Consider the following 17,225-nt stretch of genomic DNA (forward strand, 5'->3'; position numbering starts at 1 on the left):
CGGCGGAAACATACATAGCAAGCATGTCTTTGATAGTTCTATTAAGACGCTCTGTGAGGCCGTTAGTCTGAGGGTGGTACGCAGTTGTCAACTTGTGCTTTGTAGCGCAGGAGTGCAAGAGGTCCTGGACTAACTTCGAAATGAAATAGCGGCCCCGGTCTGTGAGGAGCTGTCAAGGAGCACCGTGGTGAAGTATAACGTCTTCAAGCAAGAAGTCTTCTTTTTCTTTCTGGGGTTTTACGCGCCAAAACCAGTTCTGATTATAAGGCACGCCGTAGTGGAGGGCTCCGGATTAATTTTGACCACCTGGGGTTCTTTAACGTGCCCTACAACGCAAGCACACGGGCGTTTTTGTGTTTTTGCATTTCACCTTCATTGAAATGTGGCCGCCGCAGCCGAAATTCGATCCCGCGACCTCGTGCTCAGGAGCAAGAAGTCGGCGACGTTGGTTGGAAGCGTCTGAGTGATAGCGTACCGGGTCGTGTAGTCAGTAGCGACTGCTATCCACTTATTTCCACAGGTAGATAGTGGGAAGAGGCCAAGAAGGTTAAGACCAACCCTAAAGAATGGCTCCGATGGGACGTCAAGTGGTTAAAGGCGGCCAGCTGGGAGTACTGCTGCTTTTTTGTGGCGCTGGCACTTTTCACAGGAAGCGACATAACGGAAAACGGAACGGTAAATACCGGGTCAAAAGAAACAATGCCGAACACAGTCATACGTGCTAGAGACTCCGAGGTGACCCGCGATAGGCACATCATGTAGCTGTGTGAGGACAGTTTGACGCATATGTGTAGGAATAACCAAGAGCAGTTCAGGACCGTCAGGGCGCATGTTGTAGCAGTACAAGACGTCATCCTGCAGCACAAACATACGCAGAGAAGGGGAAGGTGTCTCATAAGTTAGCCGAAGAATTACGTCTCGCAAGAAGGGGTCACGGCGTTGTTCATCTCCGATGTTCTGAAACGCAGTAAGTGACAGCACGCAGGCATACTCGCAGCTGTCGGGAAGCTCCGGGATGGCGTGACAAGCAATCGGCATTTTCATGCCATCGGCCACTCTTATGCACAACGGTGTATGAGTACTCTTGGAGTCGTAGCACCCACCGACCGAGACGTCCAGTAGTATCCTTTAGAGATGAAAGCCAGCATAAAGCATGATGGTCGGTGATAACTGTCAACGGCCGGCCGTACAAGTAGGGGCGAAATTTACCCACTGCCCAAATGAAGGAAAGGCACTCGCGTTTAGTAATGGAGTAACTACGCTCTGCTTGGGACAGAAGACGGCTAGCGTACGCAATAACACGGTCCCAACCTTGCTGGTGCTGAGCCAAAACAGCGCCGATTCAATAACCGCTGGCATCAGTTCAAACTTCTGTTGGAGCGGTCACTTCAAAATGGGCTAGAACTGGTGGTGAAGTGAGCCGAACGGTAAGCTCAGCGAACGCAGTAGCTTGCTCTAGATCCCAGACAAAAACCGCGTCTTTCTTGAGAAGTTCTCTGAGAGGGTATGCAACGTTAGCGAAATTGCATACGAACCGGCGGAAGTATGAGCAGAGGCCCACAAAGCTTCGAACGTCGTTGGCACAGGTCAGCATGAGAAAATTCTTGACGGCGCGAACTTTCTCAGGATCAGGGCGGACACCAGAAGAATCGACGAGGTGTCTAGAGCACAGTAAGTTGCCGGCGGCTGAAGTGGCATTTTGATGAATTGAGCTGAAGCCCAGCCTTCCAAAACAGAGGTTTGCTAAGCCGCAGCAGCGTCATACACATCCTTTGTAAACACGGAGGCAATAGAGGCAGTTGAGGCAAGCAATGCACGCATCACCACGTGATCAAAAATGGCAGCGTCCACGGGATCGCGGAAACAAGGGTCAATATGACAAATATTGTTTGGGGACAAGAGAAGCCCCAAAGGGTGTAAAACACTTCTTGAAATGTCATTCTGTCACAACAAAAATGCACCAAAGAAGAATTAAAATACTACATTATTAGCGTGTACATTTCTTATAAATGTCATTCTGTCACAACAAAAATGCATCAAAGAATAATTAGAATACTAACTGCATGGGTGCACCACCAAGGCACACTCGTATGAATCATCCTCCTTTTTGCGTGAATTTGCGAAACCAAGTGGCAATTTGCACTTTTTTTTTAATACAAAGTATGCCGGTTGAAAAAGACAGGTTCACCTATCAAAATGTTGGCCAGCCTGTCCAAGGCACTTTACCCTGTTTCATCCACCTTTTATACCACAGTGCATTTCCATCAGTTGTGGGACTGCGCGACTCCCACGCGTTCCCTGATGTTGTTTTCCCCGCATAGCTCGCGTCTCGTGTAATTCGGCTTCTCCGCGTAGCTAAGCGCCAGCGGCGGTCGTAGTGGTTGCGGCGCATTGCGAGAGATGGCTTGAGTGTCGCGATGCTAACGCCACCGAACGGCGGGGTGACTAGGGAGCAAAAGGTCGAAGGCGCTTCCTCTTTGGGTTGGGATCGGTGAGCGATGCGGACGTCCAGCCCGTGCGCCGATCCACACTTCGCGAGACCGTCTCGCGTGGCTAGGAGCAGGGCACTGGTATGGACAAACACGGATCATTCGAACATGCCACCATTCGCGTGACCGTACACGTGAACGACTAGGCGATGGTGTCATAGCATGGGGCGAACATAATCGCTCGCTATCCGTTCGCGATGAGTCGGACTTCCTTGATCTTTAGTTTGTTTGCACTATTCTGTTGTCGTACCTTTGTCCCAAGAGAGCGTGTGAGACCCCACACAGTCAGCATCAATTTCGACTTAGGTCATGAGTTTGCAATACGGCAATTAAGATGCCGTCCATGCAGTAATTCTGCCCCACAAATAACTAGTTTCCCATACTACACTTTGTCACAAAGCACAGCCAAATCCTTCATCCTGTAATACCATACAGCTCTTGAAGTACAACTACTATGTCAATTGCTCAAGTAAGAATTTGTAGTTTAGTGCATTTAATGACTACTTTAGCACTACACAAAACAGGGAGAATCAGAGAAATGCAGTAAGTTTTTGTTATCCAACACTCCAACCTATGTCGGGAAAATTAGCATGGGCAAAAAATAATACATGCCATGGCCACGTCGACAAGAAAGTTGTCAAAAAGTGTCCATATGTGGTGAGATGCATAAATTTCCTTCATTTCCACCTCCGTGTCAATGAAACAGTGTGAAAGGAAGTTGATGTAGGCATCTTTGACCTCAGGAAGACAGTCAGGATGGGATACAACCCTGCAGACAAGGCATGCAATGTGTTATAGCTAAAACAATGTGGCATGGAGTTATAACTACTCATGCAAACCTGACATTAGTTTTAGATGTACTAGTGCTTTCAGTTGAACTGCACTCATGTTATAAAACTCAACACACTGCTGAAAACAAGTTAGCATGATTTCTCTTTTCACACATAATGTAACTAATTCATCGAAACATGCACAAGACACACATACAAAATTTCTCCAAAGAAAAATTACTAAAGAATGAAGGAACTAGTTTTAAAGAAATTAAAATTAAAAGTGATGTCCTGGTTTGAACAATAATAAGCTTTAAATGCATTAAGGAAAGGTTTTCTGAAAACTATAATTCTAACAATTATGGCCAACATAAACTTGTGTTGCTATGAGACTTATAAGTTACTAATGATGACATCAATCTAAGAGATTCAACTTAGAACATGACTAAAGAGATCGGCTTTATTAGCCATGAATGCACCAACATACGAGTAGCTCAGATGAAATAGACAAACGTGGTGAATATCAATAAAAAGTCCTTGCTTTATGCAGAGTTATACTTTTGTGTTCACTTCCAGGCACAGTAAAGCTGCTGTGTTGTGATGAGCCACTTGAGCCTGGCCAACTTAATATAATAAATAGCACATAATGATAAATCCATTGCCATGCAAAAATTCTATTCCAATTCTATTTCTTTTCCAGCTTCATCACTGGTCCAATTGGCACTCTATCTACTTTATTACAACATCGTGAGCGGCACATGATAAGAAAGAATTAGAATCTAATGAGAGGAATCTTTTACTAGATTGTGCGCATAATTTGTTGTCAAGTAAAATGAGTGACCCCCCCCCCCCAAAAAAAAAAAAAAATTTATTAAAAAAATTGGAGGAGGCTTAAGCTTCACTTCTAAGAGTGGAACGCAAGAGCATTCAAAGATCCCCGACTGCTTCTCATGCTTCCCAACAACTGCAGCTTAAGCAAGCAAAATGGTTACCGGGAAACACTGGAGGCGAACGCATGCATGAAGGCGAGCTTTCTAATAGAAACGCGGCCTCTTGCGTGGGGCGATCCCGGAGATATTGCACAGCTGCGCCAAAAAAATTGCATAATTTTCAGGTTTCCATTTTAGTTTTGTACTTTTAATATTTCAGTCTGAGAAGATTTAACATAAACAGCATGCGCTGTGGGTGTTCGGTTTCATGACATTTGTTTGTGGATTGTCATTCTCAAAATTCCGAGGAATAGCTTTGCCAAGAATGCATGACAAGGTATGAGCAACATTAATGATAGAATGGTGTGGCAATATAACCCGCATATACCGCATGTCATATAAGAAGGCGTGGCATATACATGTACCTAAATATATTCGGAGGGCCTGCATGGTTGGGGATGATTTTCTCTGCCACCCGCCGACACCGGTTGCCGACGCCGGATTTTCTGCGACACGGGGCCCTTAACGCTATCGCGTTAAAAAACTTGCTTGCCATATGCTATGAAATGGAGAAATTACTAAAAAAGCAGTGCTGATATCAATCAGAATTATTACAGACACACCTATAAGTGTGCTGCACAGTTTGACATGCAGTTCTATGCATTCCAAGGAACATGAGCAAACATAATGCAGTTCGGTGCAATAAATAATGCATTTGGGAAGCTCGAGCGGCAGCAGGATTACGCATACATCTGATGCATACTTAAGGTGAATGCCTAAAGCAGTTAAACCCATTCACAGCTATTTAAGCACAAAAATCAACGTTTTATTCCTTGCAGCCTCATTTTTATATCTCTTTTATTCACCACTGGGGTGTAAGTTTCTGCATAGTCGTCAAACTAAGTAACCTTGAATGCTTAATATTTCCTGCTGCATCTTGCCATAATAGCAGGATAAAAGCTTTCCCCTTATAACAATGCATAAATATTTTTGAACAACGTTTTTAAAGTCAGCACAGATCTAACAATAATCAGTTAAAGGACGTGACTATTGTCATGTTGTATTTATTATACTATTGGACTACACAGTATAACTGAGTTTAGCAATGACATGTCTGTGCTCAGGACCTTGTACAGAAATTGGTCTAACTAAAACAAAAATGCAGCTGTGAAAAAAGCAGCTCGAAAATCCAGTCCACCCAGCCAGATGGACCCATGGTGCTGTCAGCCTGCAAAGCCCCTACAGCATGGAAGGATTCACCACCCCAAAACTCCTTATATTTTGTATTATGCTTATTTGTAGTGATAGGTGAATATTCAAAACTTCGAATAATCGATTCGAATGTATCAGTATTTGATTCGAAAAAAGCATGTACTATTAAAAATATTCAACACCCCCCCACCCCCCCCCCAAAGTGCTGTTGGTTCTTCAGCTTCGCCGCAGTACAGCTGTGTTAGGCGGCAAAGCATACAGAATGTATTGGGGTGAAGCATATTTGTCGTGCAGTGAAGCATATAAAAAGTGAGAAGGGGGAACTGTCACAGGGCCCCTGCTGGTGCTTATGGCTACCCGACACTATCACCTCAAGTACCCACACTGTGCTGCCTCTTCATGGATCTGAACAACACCAGCTACCAGGTGGAAACCTCTCTGTCTGCAACTAAGCCAGCTAAGTGCCTAAAACACGGTTTCAAAACAACAAATTTGACAAAGTAGCAAGCCTGACAATATTTTTAGAACCTCATTCTAAAGTATTCGAGTACCACCAGGATGCTTCAATGGCAAACTTGTAAATGGGCCCAAATAAAATGAAAAAAAAAATATGAAAATGAAACTGGATTAAAAACGTGGCTTTTGGTAGAAGCAAGAAAAATTTCAACCCCAAGAGGCTCCTTCCACGCCAGCACTGTTCAAAGACGTTAATGAACTCATCAACCAGCAGCAATTTTCACTTGCTTCTATCAGCAATTTTCACTGAAGCAATACCAGATATTACTAGGTCCTGTGAGCAGCTCTTTTTGGTGTTTTGAAAGAAATGTGACATGCAGGAGGGTGTCACTACTCCCCGAACATTCCTTCCTTCATGACAACGTTAAACAAGTGCAGTTATGATACCGTTTTGTACTAGAGAATTTCGTTGACCCGAAAGTATATTTTTCCAGTAAGTTACTTTCTGTGCAATAAACTTCCTTTTTTTTTTTCTTGTACCTCTGGTTGGTGCAAAAAATTTCACTTTTGCTAAACCAATAGTATTTACATTCGAAAAATATTCAATTCGATTTGCACTTGGTTTTTATTATTCAAATTCAAATAAAAATTGAAAATTTGATATTCGCACTCCCCTATTTATTATTTGTCCTTGTCAATATGACACCATCAGCCCACTTTGCTGAACTCAATTTTCAAAATATGAATTAACAGGTGCTGGCAGGTTTCTTCCTTCCTACCAAACAAGTCAGGGGAAAACCAATATAAAATAATCATTGTGCCAAGAGAGAGAGGTTTAATGAATGGAAAGATGAACAGGCCGACCGAAAAGAGCATACTACTACTACTACTCCACACTGGTGCTAAGGGGAAAACAGGAAAGTAGAGGAGAGCAGGAGGAGTGATGATAGATTAATACAGTGAGCTAAGCCACCCGATGTCCAATGCCACACTTAACAGTGCCCCTGACAAGTGCACAAGAATACGTATACTATACACAGACACACACACTATCTATACACATAACACTAAGTGTATAGATGTACATATATGAAAGCGTGTGCTATATACACAAACCCGTCAACATACATCATAGTTTCAAATAGCACAACACATCCCAATCAATGATAGACATCGCATCAACAAATCAGAGCCCCCCTATAAGACCAAGTAAATTACCAAAGTTTAAAACAGCTTTTGCTACACATAGCCCATTGCTGGCATCTTCCTGGGCACCCAGAAGAGATTCCACAGTAAGAGGTTAGGAGTCTAGAGAGGACACATTCACTTGAAGTGTGCTTGCTGTGTAAAACTTCAAAATATGGTTACTAGCACGAACTTGGAGTGCTAACAAGACAAAAAAAAAATCTAATGTCAAAATGAACCCAAACATCAGAGTACTGGCACAAAAGTTGTGAAATGAGTGTACTTTTACATTCCTATGCACACATAAAAAGAACACAAGAGTAAAACCTGCCTTCTTGGGTAGGTCACTAGCTGTGCAATGGCAAGTGAATGAAGGCAGTTGAGTGCCATACCTGCAGATGTCATCTAGGGAGAGCAGGGAGTGGCACTTGATCTCAGTAAACACATTCTTGCCCTCGGTGCAACTGGCGAGGAGCCGGACCAAATCGATGTGATAACGAAGTGGTCCGCCAGGGTCAAGCCGCTGCCTCTCGGAGCGCATCAAGTCCACCAGCTGCTCCGAGGTACCCTTGTCGTTGTAGAGGACCAGAGCCTCCTCCCCAGCCCCCACCAGCTGTGCAGCAGCACACAAGAGCATACAAGTTACTCCATGCAAAGCTGTTCGGTTCCTTTTCAATGTACCATACCAGTGATTTAACAACCAATACGTAACATGAGGAGCACAGCATTCCGCCATTCTGAACTCGACATAAACTTCACACTGAAATTTTTTATTCTCTGATAAATTATAAATCCGTTCCAAAACACACATAAAGCTGTTTCAGACATGATGCTTACAGCACCATCACAAACAATTAAATTATGCAATTTTACATCCCAGAACCATTATCAGGCTATGAGAGAGACTGTAGTGAGAAAGACTAATTATGATCACCTGGGGTTATTCAATGTGCACTCAAATTATGGTACATGAGCATTCTTACATTCAGCCGGCATTGGAATGTGGCTGCCAAAGACAGGAATCAAGACTGTAATGTGTTCACTGCTGCTGTGTTCAGCAGTAGAACACAGCAGCAGCAGTGGCCAGTGAGCCACTGTGGCAGGTAGACTTGACGCACCACTATTTGAAGTGAAGTGAAGGATTTCCCTTACAGTAGCTACAGTAGAATGTTGTTAATTAGAACTCTAAGGTGACCAGAAATTTATTTTAATAAAATGGAGTTCCAACTAAGGAGAGCCCCTTAAATTTATCGCCCAGTCAATACTGGGGCATAGCGTGCAAAAACAAAATCATAACTGGGCTTGCATTAAAAAAGTCTTGTCTTTCGTCAATCAGCGCACGACATGTGCCGGAAGAAGCCTAGGTTCCATATAAAGTCCACAGGTGATAAGAACGCACCTCGCACGTTGTTAGCTCTGGGTGCAAAGAAAAATGTGTGAGGGTGAGTAAAAACAGATGGTCACTTGTGCGCCGTACTGCCACGTGCCCAATGTTAGAGATGACATGATCAAGCGTGCCCTAGGAGGAGGCCGTAAGTGAGTGCGTGGTAATGTGATCAAATGCACACTGGGAGGGAGGAGGGGGAAAGTGAGCATGTGATAACGTAAGCATGCGCTGCTCTGCTTGCTCGTTCGGTCTCGGCTTCCTGCACATCTTTCCTCATCATTATTATGGCCCACAACATTCCAGTAGCTAGAGACGGATCGAACCTTTGCCTTTGGCTCAGGTTAGTCGGAAGAGCAGTGCATAGGTATGAGAGATTTTGTTCTAAATAACCGTTGCATGGTACTTCCGAGTTCGAAATTGCAGGAATTTTTTCTCTGTTCAAATACATGGGACTTTGCCAGTACAAACAGACTAGTTCGAAGTATCCCTCAATTTGAATTACGAGATTTCGAATTATCGGGATTTCACTGGATTTCATTTACAGTCATTGTCATACTTAACGCAAACACCCCCTCAGCACCTTTTTGCTTTTCCTTTGAAGGGTGCTGGAGATTTCTGGTTGGGGTGCCTTGAATGGTGCTAGTTAATGCATTTTTCCTTTCAATACACTCTATGTTTGCTCCTTACAAACAGCCCACATTTGTTAAACCTAAAATCTGTCTTCAAATGATGCAACAAGATCTGAATAACACAACATCCATGTGCACAAACCTCCTGCATGACCATGTCCTGGCACTTTCGGACATACTGGCCTTCTGCTTTCACAACAGTCTGGAGGAAGCGCAAGTACTCCACGTGGCGCCCATGGGTCTCGATGCAGTGAACAAAATGTTGCACCACTCGCTCCGTCACCTCGGTGCACAGCCCTACGTTATCCTTGAAGACACTGCACAGTGTCTGAGCCTCCAGCAGCTGCGCAAGAAAGCATGGAAGTGATTTTTAATATAAATGGGCAAAGCACCGATGGAATAAACATCACAGAAGACACAAGAACGTTACGTGCCAAAGGGAACGTTGGAAACAACCCTAAAGGCATTTCACTCAGAGTGAGGCATTTAACAAAATCTGCAAAGCTAGGGACTCAATGAGAGTGTTTGGCTATCTATTTGGTGTTGCAGACTGAACTACAAGCCTTCATTTGCATTTCTTGCAGTTTTAATGTTCGTAAACTGTTTGCTTCGTTTCCTACTTCAGCTTATGCCTTATCCATATTGTTTTATATTTTCCATTGTATTATTGTATCGCCTCAATATGTATTTGCATTTGTATTTGTATTTTTGTAGTTTTATATTTCACTGCTTTTCTGCTGTTAAGTAGTATTGCTGTTCTTTTAACATTATAAAATGTCCCCTTACAGTGTTCACACTATCAGACCTTTTTCTGGACTAAATATCTATACTTTTGTATCTGCACTAAGTATTCAATAAACTTCAAACTTCATCCCTTCAACAGTGCTTCAAAAGTGTTTGAAGAGTTTGCTGCCTCTTTAAGCTAGACTCCCTTGGGTCTTGAGAAATCTTCAAGGTTTACATGCAGTATTAAAATCTGAAAAGTGGGCTAGCTGGAATGATATTTCCAGCACTTGCAGATAAAGGAAATCAGTCATGTATGCAGACGAGAACATCATCTGTGAGGTGCAAGGCTTTAGGGAGCTTTAGATATAGGAGACCCAAGTTGGGCGACGTCATTGCTCAGGTGTACAAAAGAATGCAAAGAGAGTACAAAATAATGCAAAAGGCATATAAAGAAGTTTGGGTTTCTCAGTAGCAAAGCCACTTGGGGACGCTATTTCTAAAACTCCCTTTTGTCAGCAATGAATCAGATGAAGAAAGTGAGGTGACCTCGGAATCAATATCACTGTAAGAGCGCCAACTGGGGTCAAGTGCATCACGTCGGTGAAACAGCTAATCTGCAGCAAAAGGTCTCAGTGATGAGAACTTGTCTGCTTTGGACAATCTGGAAACTACAATAATTGGGCCGGCATGGAAGAAGCAAAGTAAGCTTACTTTATATAACTGAGCTAGACTGTACTGTCAGTACTGTCCAGGAGGAGCTAATGGTGCTTTCAAACCACACGGCAAGTGTTAGAGGAAGAGAAAGCATCCTGATCAATTGCTTGCCTTAAAGCCACAATGTTGCCCTGGCATCTAGGTGCAGAAGGCTGGCATGATTAAGGAGAAACTGAAAAGTAAGATGCATAGTGACAATGCTACAGGAAAGATATGTTTGGTGCCTATGTCTTACTATGAGTGTAAGGCCGGTTAAGTTTTATTCTTAGTCACTGTAGGGACCTTAACCCTTCCATGCCGGTCTTTGACACACATGCCATGCAATGGTAATACCGTATTCACTCAATTGTAACGCGAGTTTTTTTCCAGATTTTTGCTACCTTAAGTCGATCCTCGCATTACAATTGAATACAGTTAAACCTGCTTATAACGAACCTCCATATAATGAATTCCTGGATATAACGAAGTTTTTCGATTCCCCGCCGTTACTCCATAGAAGCACATGTATTTGAGACCTCTACGTAACGAAGTGGCAGCGGGAGACCCCCTCGATATAACGAATTTTCCCCTCCGACCACCTAGAGATTTCGCCCCAAATTTTGTCATTTTTGCGCGAGCAGCAACCGGAAGCACCTTCTCCGCCGCGATAGAATGCGAAGCGAGCGCACGTGCACACGTGCGTGCGTGTGCGAGGCGGCCCTGCATCCCTCGACCCGGCGATCTTGCCGCCGCGGGTCTGACCTTTCCCCCTCCCTTCATTCAAATCTGATCCTGCTGCTTGCTGCAGCTGGCCTAGCCCGCCAAGCCGGCACTCTCTCCTTTTCCAGCTGATGTTGCCGACGCGCTGGTACACGCTGTGGCACATCAGACTCGATGAGCGCGGACACGCCCTGTCAAACGCTAGCGGCGTGTGGAAGCGCCGCTGGAGAAGCGACCTAAGTGACCTTCGTGCTGTTGTCTATCGCTTCAACGCAAACTGAGCGCCGAGAACATACAGCACGCAGAAAGCTACGAGCCGCCGATGCACCAGATCGCTTTCAAGATACGGCCTGCGCGACCGCGCGCCGCCCCGCTATCCCTCCCCCTTGCTCCCTCGCCGCTGCCTCGAGCGCAACGGAAGAAGGCGCGCTTCCTCCCTGCTTTTCTTGCGCGCGCGAGATTTAGACGCGGTCGTCGGCTCCCCTCCCACGTTTTCACTCGCACATACAGCATACGGCGCGCGGCGACTGCGTTATCGCCCTTGGACTTAGGGTACGGCCACGCTAGCGGCAAAAACACGCAGCAAAAACGCGCGTCAGACACGCGTGGCAAAAGCGGCAGGAATCGGGGGTCTTGCGGAGTGCCGCGCGAGATGGGTTCTGCGGCAAATGCCGCGTGCCGCGAGATGAAGAACCAATCAAGAGCGACGAGGGTGACATCACGGAGCCATCACAACCGGAACGCCGCCGGTCCGCGCCGGGTTTTCAATCGACGATCGTCGTCTCTCGCATGAAACCACGAGCTCTCGCGGTGTTGCTCGCCCGTTCGGAGAGCACGGGAAATCTTATCGCGCTGCCGTGCGGCGAGACGCGCGTGCCACGGTGGCCTCGCGGCAAGGCGCTGGCGCGGCTGCAAGACGCATTGAGTTCCATGGGAGCTGTACAGGACCGGTCGAAAATGACGTAACAGCCGGGAAAACGCAGCCCCCGGGAACGTAACAGCGAGGTTCTACTGTAACACTATACGACGCTACGACGCCATCGTGACGCTCGCTCTTCGTTTCCGATGCCTCGCGCTTGTGCGAAACGACACGCGTCCACGCATCCGGTACCTGGTGTGACATTCCGAGGATGAGTGCTTCGATGAAAACGGAAAACGGGTGCGCGTTACAATTGAGGGCGCGTTAAAATCGAGTCAATACGATAAACGTTTATTTTCCGAATTTTCGTGCCGAACCTGCATATAACGAAATCCTCTTTATAAAAAAGTTTTTCGGGAATTTGTCAATTTCGTTATATCCAGGTTTAACTGTACCAAAATTCAAGTTGTCTAAAAAGTGCAATGGTGCACCCAATTCTAATCAACAAGTGAAATGTGCGAGTTAAAGCGCGCGAGGGACACGTGATTTCACAGAGAGCGAACGCAGGGCGGAGAGCAAACGCGACGTCTCCATCGCGTGAAAGGCCATGGGGGGATGGGAGGGAGGGAGGGGAGGAAACGTTTAGCTGCGGCACCAAATGCGTATTTTGCGACCGGTCGCAAGGGGAACTGGAATCTCGCAGGCGAAAGCAGGAAAGCGGAAAGGCAGCACGGGAGGGAGGGCGTGCGGCTTCTGCTCTGCGAGCAACTGGTACTTTGCGAGGCGGTGGGCGGTCGCACGCATCGTATCTTGAAAGCGATCTGCAGCACGGCTCCTATCTTTGTATGCGCTGTGCTTTCGACGCTCAGTTTCCGTTGAAGCGATAGACCGCACGAACCTTCGGTCGCTGCTGCTGGCGCGCTCGCTCACGCCAGCGTTTTGACAGCGGTTGTGTGCCGTCATCGAGTGTGATCTATTCATGTTTGCTTGTGCGTGCTGACACCATGCTTGTTAATTCAGTTAGTAAGCAAATGTGTCCAAGTTTATGCAGCCGATAAAACTACTATCCTTACTCCATATCACTTGTGGGGATGTGCGACTCTCATGCGTCCCTTAATGTTGTTTTCCCCCGCATGGCTCGTCTCCTATAATCCGGCGTCGCCGCGTAGCTTTAGGGCGGCGGAGTTGCAGCATATTACGAGAGATGGCGCTAGTGTTGCGCGGCTAACGCCACCTGACGGCGGGGGGGTTACGCGGGTGCAAAAGGGAGAAGGCTGTTCCTCTTTGGCTTGGGATCGGCGACCAGCATGGACGAACGCTCCGCGCGTGCGCCGGCCCGCTTCGCGGGACCGTCTAGCGAGGCTAACAGCAGGACACCGGTATGGACGAACACGGATCGTTCGAACGCGTTACCGTTCGCGTGACCGTACACGTGAACGACTAGGCGATGCCATGGTGTCATAGCATGGGGCGAACATATTCGCTCGCTATCCGGTCGCGGTGAGTCGGACTTCCTTGATTTGTCGCGTGCCCATGTGAATGTTCTATTGGTAGTAATTCGGCTAGCATGTATTAGTGTATGAAAGGTGCAATAAATGCCCTTTTGATTGTTTGCACTACTGTGTTGTCGTTCCTTTGTCCCAAGAGCATGTGTGAGACCCCACACACTCTCTACTAATTTGCTATTGCAATTGATGCTTCGGCTTTCGGGCAAAACTGCGACTTTTTCATGCATCCGGTGGTCTTGCATTACTGTAAAGATTTTCTTCTTTTTTTTTTTTTGCTGGATGCAACAAAAAGTGAGCCCTCGTGTTACTTTCACGGGTTTTTTTTTTCTTGATGGACACAATGAAATGTCACCCCCCGCGTTACAATCGAGTAAATATGGTAACCAGCTCATCACTGCTTACTCTTTCCCTAACATAGGGAAAATAGGTGTTTTTTGTAGGTTACGCCAGATCTTTTTTCTGAAGGAACTACTGTACTCAATATTTTATGTAACACATAAGCAAAAACTGTCAGCCCTTTCACTGGGGTGGAGATGAAAGACCAGCGAAGCTGTACTATGGTGGGAATTATGTATTTCCAATTATGACTATTAGGATGTGATGGTGTAATTGGTTATTTGAACTATTAAAGAATGAGAAATATATATGATCCGGTCATTTTCATTTATTTAGTGACCACAGGGACCATGGCCTTATGGTTGCTACGGTACACCGCCATAGGGTGTACTGCAAAGGTTGGCACGTTCTGCATAAACACGTCACCAACAACGTGCGGGTTCGGTGCGAACGCGGGCAAAACGCCGCCGCCGTCGACAACAGTTATGCACGTTGTTTGTGTGACCGCACACAACCGCTGTCAAAACGCTGGCTACGTGACGGAGAGAGAGAGAGAGATTGTGGTTGTGAAGAGACACGAATGGCTAAATGCCGCTGTCAACACTGTTAGGGGAGACTCTCTCTAGGCTCTCGCCTAGAGAGAGTCGGCGTCTCGTCAGGCGGCAGAGGACCTGCAGGGCTGTGCGGATGCGCCGCAGTGGGATAGCGGGCACACACATGCACAGTCTAGGGTGCCTCGATGCCCTCCTCGCCCACCGCTCCCCTTCCACTGGGAAGTCGCGTTTGCTCTCTGCCGTGCATTCGCTCCCCGTGAAAGCGCGTGTCCCTCGCCCTCGCGCGCTTTCACTCGCACATACAGCATACAGTCAATGAGAGTTTTTTTTCTATTGCCGAACACCACCATCGAAGAATGAGCCCTTAACAGCTTCGCTGTAAAAAGCAGAATGAATGCACTTTTCACACATAGAAGTTTGGTCAACAAGATGTATAAAAAAGATATAAATTGCCAAAATCAAGATTGTGGGATAAAACTGAACAATGTTTGTAAAGACACGCTTGTATCTACTAAGAAAAAAATGTAACAAAAAGTATGATATACAAAAATGTGTTGCCGTCTAATAGACACTATCTCCAAAAAAATCTAAATTTTTAATTCAACAGGGTATATTGCTACAAAAATTTTACTGCAAGCACAACAGTTGGACGTGCTGGGCTGCGGCCGCCAATGTTCTGGGCTGGTTTGTGTTGTCGTCACTCTCAAAATCAAAGTCCGACGAAAAAGCAGCATCCTCAGACTCGCTGCTGCTCAATCCATCGATAAAATCAGCCGCAGACGCAGCGGAACCACGAGATCTGCAATCTTTCGGAGCACGCGCACCACTCTCGGAGACAGTCATTTTTGCTTTCTACTTTGATGATCACGAAACTTTTGAGTGCATTCAAAAATTACCACCTGGCGGGAAAAAAAGCTAACTGCTTGGAAAACAAAAATATAGTTCTCCTTCACATCCGATGGCGCAGTGTGTCCATGAGGGGCGTGGAAGGTCTCGAAAGTGGTGTTTCAAACGATCGATAGTGGCCAATCATCTTTGCTTTCTATTTTGACGACTGCGAAACTTCGGAGCGCATTCAAAAATCGCTGCCGCGCGGAGAAAATACAAACTGCTTAGAAAACTAAAACGGAGTTCTCCTGCTTCCCGTCCGATAGTACAGTGTGTCCGTGAACGGCAAGGAAAGTCTCGAAAGCGGTGTTTCAAACCATCGATAATGCTCTAACGATGCCCAATGGGCACGTTATGGAAAGAGTTAAACCAGGTACAATACACTGCCTTACAGCAATCGTACTTTAATAACCTACCAACAAAGCTCGATGACTTGTATGTCATAACAATGTAGATTACTGAATTATCTGCAGCTTATAGTAATGAGTTGAAAGGACTGTGTGGTGGCTACGAGGAGCTGCATCACTTTATCCGAAACACGGAGAAGCCCCCACTTGACAGAAAAAAAAAGTGTGCAAACAGCATGTCTTTTCTCATTCACACTCCATTATTCAATGTTCCCATGGCCCCACCGGCACTTATTCCGCGTTTGGGGAGCAAACAGTACTAAACATGGGACAATGAACAAAAACTGCCATCTCTCAGCCTCTTCTCTAGGTAGACCAAACCCTGCACTTGCATTCCTCATCCCTGCCTCCTCCCTGACAGAGTCCATGAAATGTCCTTGTGCTTACCCCAGGCGTGAGAAAGAGGTCAATGTGCTTATGCAGCAGCCCTTGGTTCTGATGATTGCCCAGGCAAAAGTGCTGCAGGAAGTCATGTGCCAACCGCATCACCTCGCCCATCCGTACATCCTCTTTCTGCAGAACAAGAAATTGGCCCAACAAAGATTGATCTGTGTCCAACACTGCACATTTCTCACTGCCAACTGTGTGACCTTGTGTGATTCACAATGATGATATTTCATAGAGAAATATTGCTGCCATTGAAACACTACATTAGACAGATAGTCCTCTGTGAGAATGCTTGAATGAGCAAGCCTGCTAGCTCAATTTGACAAATGAAGTAGCAAACTTGCCCAAACACCACAAGGATTGCATATGTGGACCAAATATATATGAGATAATAATTACGGCAAAGGCCATGAAATCAAACTGCATGAGAACTGATGGAGGTATAGAGCACATAAAAAAAGTTGCAGTTTCGCCTGAAAGGCAAAGCATCGTTTGCGGTAGCAAATTAGTGGACAGCTATACAAAGTAAGAATAGTAGCTTTATGAGCCGTATAAACTTGTAAACATAGGCATACTAACTCAATGAACAAGCATGGTGTCATGCACACACAAGCAAACATGAACACATCTCACTCGATGACCGCAGAAACTCGCTGTCAAAACGCTGGAGTGAGTATGCGCGGAAGCGGAGCGAATTGGCCTTCATGCTGCATCTTGCATCAACGCGCACGAAGCTGGGAAAACACAGTACACGGTGGACTGTCCTCCCGATGCAGAAGGCTTTCAAGCTACAGCAGCCAAGGCGGGCGTGCATGACTGCCGTGGCCGCCCGGAGTAAAACGCGGATGGTAGAAATGCGCCTGGAGTGTCCATATAATTGCTATTGCAATAAAAGTAAAAGTAGTGACTACGTAACTCACACATCAAATAAGCTGTACGGCTCCAAGATCTCTTACACTGGCTGGTTGTCCCATTTGGCATAGAGCGTTCTGATGGGCGTAGGTGATTCTTTGTATTATTTATTTACAAATCTGCAGCTTCAATGAATTAGTTCTTTGAAGTTGCTATCCGTGTCACTGTCCAAGTTTTG

At 45.8% G+C, this 17,225-nt stretch overlaps 1 protein-coding gene across 1 annotated transcript in view; it reads right to left on the bottom strand.

The window, feature by feature from the left end:
• Positions 1 to 17,225, bottom strand: part of LOC119461957 (inositol 1,4,5-trisphosphate receptor type 1-like) — a gene marked incomplete at its 5' end in the record, with an annotated part of 266,368 nt that overhangs the window by 221,077 nt on the left and 28,066 nt on the right. The window contains 4 exons of the mRNA XM_049672350.1: positions 3,102 to 3,258; positions 7,434 to 7,654; positions 9,200 to 9,400; positions 16,136 to 16,261. Of these exons, the coding sequence (XP_049528307.1) occupies positions 3,102 to 3,258; positions 7,434 to 7,654; positions 9,200 to 9,400; positions 16,136 to 16,261 (705 nt within the window). The remainder of the gene's footprint in view (positions 1 to 3,101; positions 3,259 to 7,433; positions 7,655 to 9,199; positions 9,401 to 16,135; positions 16,262 to 17,225) is intronic.

This window comes from Dermacentor silvarum, chromosome 8, assembly GCF_013339745.2.
Source record: "Dermacentor silvarum isolate Dsil-2018 chromosome 8, BIME_Dsil_1.4, whole genome shotgun sequence".
Lineage (NCBI taxonomy): Eukaryota > Metazoa > Arthropoda > Arachnida > Ixodida > Ixodidae > Dermacentor > Dermacentor silvarum.